The sequence below is a fragment of the Sphaeroforma arctica genome (assembly GCF_001186125.1).
Source record: "Sphaeroforma arctica JP610 unplaced genomic scaffold supercont1.62, whole genome shotgun sequence".
In the NCBI taxonomy this organism is placed as follows: domain Eukaryota; class Ichthyosporea; order Ichthyophonida; genus Sphaeroforma; species Sphaeroforma arctica.
The window spans coordinates 44,303-49,249 of record NW_014040496.1 but is presented as its reverse complement, the minus strand read 5'-3'; the positions used below and the strand labels follow the sequence as shown (position 1 = coordinate 49,249).

Here is a 4,947-nt window from a genome sequence, read left to right as displayed (position 1 = left end):
ATATATTATAAGTATGTACGCTGTGTGTGTGTGCGTGTATATATATATATATATATATATATATTATAAGTATGTACGCGTATATAAATATATATATACATATATATGTGTGTGTGTGTGTGTGTGTGTGTGTGTGTGTGTGTGTGTGTGTGTGTGTGTGTGTGTATGCATATATATATATATATATATATATATATATATATATATATATATACATATATATATACACATTATGATAAATGTACGTTCAAGTGTATATGAATGATATATATATATATATATATATATATATCAGACGTATACGAATAGTTACACTGTACTGTTAAAAAATTGTCACAGTCAACGTACCACCCTACTCGCAGTGATTCTCTTTGCGTTGTCAATCACACCTTGGCACTGGGCCAAGAATCCGTCGTCTAGGCCCTTCTCATACTCGGCTATAACTTTACACAGGTCTTCTTCCACGGTTGCCACGTGCAACATCGCCAGTCCAACACCTTCGTTGACATTAAGTGTTTCAGCAGCAACTCGTAAATTCTCTGCTAAGCGTTTTTTAGGCAATCGCGTGACTCGTTTCTCCACATCTGCGTGCCTCTTAGTCAAGCACGTAGCTTCAGCGCTCCGTAGGACACTTTCATACGAAGTTTTATATTGTGCTACCCTCAACTCAGCGTCTTGCATCTCGCCACTCAGCGCCACTGTGGCCTCCGCCTTGCCCGTGGCTTCTACCACGCGTTGCTTTAACCTACTGAATGCTTTCGACATGATGAATGCCTCCCGAAACCAACCCTACTACTGCGGTCCCATCCAGTTCATGTAACTATTTACATAACTGTAGAATGTCTTCATCAATATTACTATTTTTAAACTTGAAATGTAAATATTTTATTTATTATTTATTATTTATGTTTTTCTATATTTTTGTTGTAAAAAAGTACTGTATATATGTTTTTTTTGTTTTTGTTTTTTAAAAACAAAAGACAATTTTTCGTATGACATAGCCTTCTAAATACTACCTCTTTAACTGTCCACTTTAAATATGGGTGACCCCATATATATATTAGGACTACATATTTCACTTTATTTTACAAATTGTGATGGAGTACAGCCCGGAAAGACTATGAGTAAAAATATAATTACGCAAGTCGAAGTATCTAAAGAATGCTTTGCTCTGATACTGTCCCACGGCCACAGGTCAGCGCCAAGCTCAATACGTTATGGGTGTACTGATTAAAAATTGAACGTTAATGTTTATTTTCATGTCGTATAAACTTTTTTTAAACGGGTTCAACGCTAATATATAACCAACGAAACCCCCAAAATTGCACTTCGATTATGCACCTAAAAATCACGAAATGGGCTATAGCAGCTGTTTCGATCGATTATAAACTCTAGCATTGAAAGTCATGACGCATTTCCTATTTTTAACTGACAGCACATTTTCCCAACAACTTTTACAATTAAATACCAAACAGTGGCGGCGTTTACAGTCTATACAAACACACACAAATTGCGGCAGACCTGCAGGCTGAGCCGACAGACTACACAGTATACACAAGTACAATACTATTCCACACAAATATAGCTATATATGCCTGAAGCCAGTTAGTTGTCATTGACGAACAAACATCATGCCAACATACGAGGAAGAAAGTATTACTACATGCCCAATAGACCTGACCACCACTCCAATTACTGGGTTCTCCATGAAAATTTACAGGACCATGTATGTAATAGAAATTGAACTTTGACGCATAGCCAAGGTATATATAAAAGCTTTAACTTGAAACGGCTTGAGCTGAGGTCATCATCAGCGCCTGAACGTATAGAGGGTGTACCTGTCCCAGAGTCTGTCTATCTCTTTAATTGTTCACTTTTTGGCTCAGGACGGACCCTGGACATTATCTTGAGGTTTGACTGTAAACAGTTTGATTTTATTTATATATTTTTTAAATATTTAGAGGCATGGAGGCAGTGAATTTATTTATTTATTTATTTATATATTTATTTCAAAACAAAACAAACCAAAAACACAACAAATATGGCCATCAAGGGAGGGGGGGTTTCCCCCTCCCCCATATTTATGTATTTTATAAGATCCCTGACCCTAATTTACCGTCCTGATCCCGATTTGACCGTGGACCGGCAATCCCAAGATTCCACAAATCCTTGGCTAAACCCGAAAAGCCCCGAGTCCAAAATCCTGGTCCACAATACACTAGGAACCCTGAACCGCGCCACTACACGGCGCAGACCCGATCCGTACCACAGAGGTGGGTACTCTACCTAGTGGGTCAGCAAGCGAATATATGGAACATTCGATAGTATCAGTGTTTTGTCAACACCGGCCCGAATTGACTCAGCACATATCTTCCATTGTCGACTCACTTGGCCCAAGCTTCAAACGGGAATTTACTGACCGCTTCTTCCCATCAATCTTTCCTGAACCACTACAGCGACCATGAGAGCCACACCATATGTTCATACATTGTATCATACATATTTGCCATTTTTGAAATAAATAATATTATCCCTATCAAAAGACTTGGGCAATAACTCTCGGTTGTATTCTTTATTGATTCTTGGCTCGGCCCCTACGATTCAAGTAATCCCGGCAATCCTTCTCTATTCTTTCTTTATCCTCTGTGTTGAAGTCTGAGGATTGCAAGCTACTATACTACCCTATTTATACAATTTCCGACAGACCCGTAGCGGTCTAAAGGTCTACAACTAAGCCTAAATGTCTACGTAATGTCTACGAACTTTAAGCTGACTCTAACCTATTCGCGATTTCTTATTAATTCTATATTTAGTCGTTTCGCAAGGGTCGTGAGGTGATGACTCGTCAAAATTCATTGGCCAAAATTTTTCGACATAGTGCACTGAAATTTCGAGAATGGTCCCAGACCCAAAAACTATCCAAAATTCGGATTCCCCCACGAATCCCAAATTTTCCTGATTGGGAGTTGCCGACTCCTACACGCTCACTGAGCTTTTAAAAAGATTATAGTCTCTTCGTACGGCAGTCAGCATCAGCGGTAAAGCTACGGATCGCATTGATAAGTGACTTGAAGCTATTCCAAGTGCTCGCGATCCCAGTACATTTCGCCTTCGCCAATGCTGGATCCAAAGTTCTCCTATCCTCAGGGCAGAGTTTCTGCAATGTAGTGAAGAATTTTTGGCAATCCCCAAACCAATCGGCCCCTTTCTAACATGTCTGTCAAGATCATCAGGGACCTCGTTGAATCGTTCAAAAGATTTCATGAACTCCTTCAATGTAACAAGTGCGCGCACAGTTTTAGCTGTACCAGGAGAGCCGCCTGCTGCAAGCTTAAGCTGGTCGCGATGCAAACGGACGTTGTTACCACCTGGAGCACGAATATCGTAGTGGTCCCCATCATAAGGCCCACGTGTGACATAAAACCCTAAAATAAACGAAATGAGATATTTAGTCAAAGTTAGGTATGTCTCGTGAAAACAGCAATACTCTGAGGGATTGTGAGGCTTAGTACTGTTTCCGCCGAAGGGATTTTATTTAGTGTTTTGTTGTCGCTCTATTAGAAACTATGGTATGTTTCACTGGGGTGAATCCGAGAGACTCATAAAATCCTATCTTTAGAAGAAGAAAAACAACTCTTGATGTCTTTAGTTATTGTCTTAACCAATAACTTGCCACTAACAAGACTTACCGACTTATCCTTTATCAGACTGGCACATCTGGTTGGCTGATCGGAGGATCAACTAGGTAATGTTGATAGTCCCTAGAAACCTATATTCGGTTGAGCCATCTCGCTACCGAAGTATTCAAATATAAATAAATTGGAAAGTAAATAAAGTTCTATTAATATAACTAGACCAACTCTTTATGTTTGGTATTTTAGTGAGGCCTTTTAATGGCCTCGTCCAAATATCTGATATGTAAAATGGAAAAGGGATTGATTATTAAAACCATTAAAACCCATTTTAGGAAACTTAAGTTACTCGTGCTATTAAGAGTACATTTAGGAAACTTAAGTTCCTCGTACTATTAAGGGTACATTTAGGAAGCTTAAGTTCCTCGTACTATTAAGAGTACATTTAGGAAACTTGAGTTCCTCGTACTATTAAGAATACGTTTATAATTTACGTACCGCTTAAGAGTACGTTTATAACATAGAGTCTAATGTGGAGGCCCGGTTTATTACACAGCCCTCACCCAGCTTTGAGACCCATGAGAAGCAAGTTACTCACTCAAGCTGATTATGGGTCAAAAGCGAGAAAGGAAAAAAACGGGTCGAAACATAAAGTAGCATAACATATATTTAATGTTTCTCAGGCGGAGAATTTAAGCGTTCTCGGTTACCCTATGATTTTTGGGCTTAGGTCCAGTAGGTCCGTGGTGGTCGACTGGACATTTCTTACGCTTCAGTGTCTTAAGCACATATTGTAAAATTCGGTCTAATAAAGGCGATACTAATGCCTTAGAATAAATAAACGCGTAGACAGATTTTTTAAGTATCATGTAAATATCAAGGTAAATAAACGAAATGAGACGTTTAGTAAAGTTAGGTATGCCTCGTGAAAACAGCAATACTCTGAGGGATTGTGAGGCTGAGACATTGCCTATATATAATCCTCTCAGTACTGTTTCCGCCGAAGGGATTTTATTTAGTGTTTTGTTGTCGCTCTATTAGAAACTATGGTATGTTTCACTGGGGTGAATCCGAGAGACTCATAAAATCCTATCTTTAGAAGAAGAAGAAAAATATTCTTGATGTCCTTAGTTATTGTCTTAACCAATAACTTGCCACTATCAAGAATTACCGACTTAGCCTTCATCAGACTGGCACATCTGGTTGGTTGATCGGAGGATCAACTAGGTAACGTTAAGTACATATGAAGGATGAGCATTAAGGCTCGGGATAAATGCTGTGGGCGGATAAGTTTTAACTTCCGTTCCTTCAGACG

At 39.0% G+C, this 4,947-nt stretch overlaps 1 protein-coding gene across 1 annotated transcript in view; it reads right to left on the bottom strand.

The window, feature by feature from the left end:
- The window catches only part of SARC_01532 (hypothetical protein), a gene marked incomplete at its 3' end in the record, with an annotated part of 7,584 nt that extends 6,763 nt beyond the window's left edge, over positions 1-821 (bottom strand). The window contains exon 1 of the mRNA XM_014304735.1: positions 349-821. Within this exon, the coding sequence (XP_014160210.1) occupies positions 349-765 (417 nt within the window). The 5' untranslated portion in view covers positions 766-821. The remainder of the gene's footprint in view (positions 1-348) is intronic.
- Between the last annotated feature and the right edge of the window lie 4,126 nt (positions 822-4,947).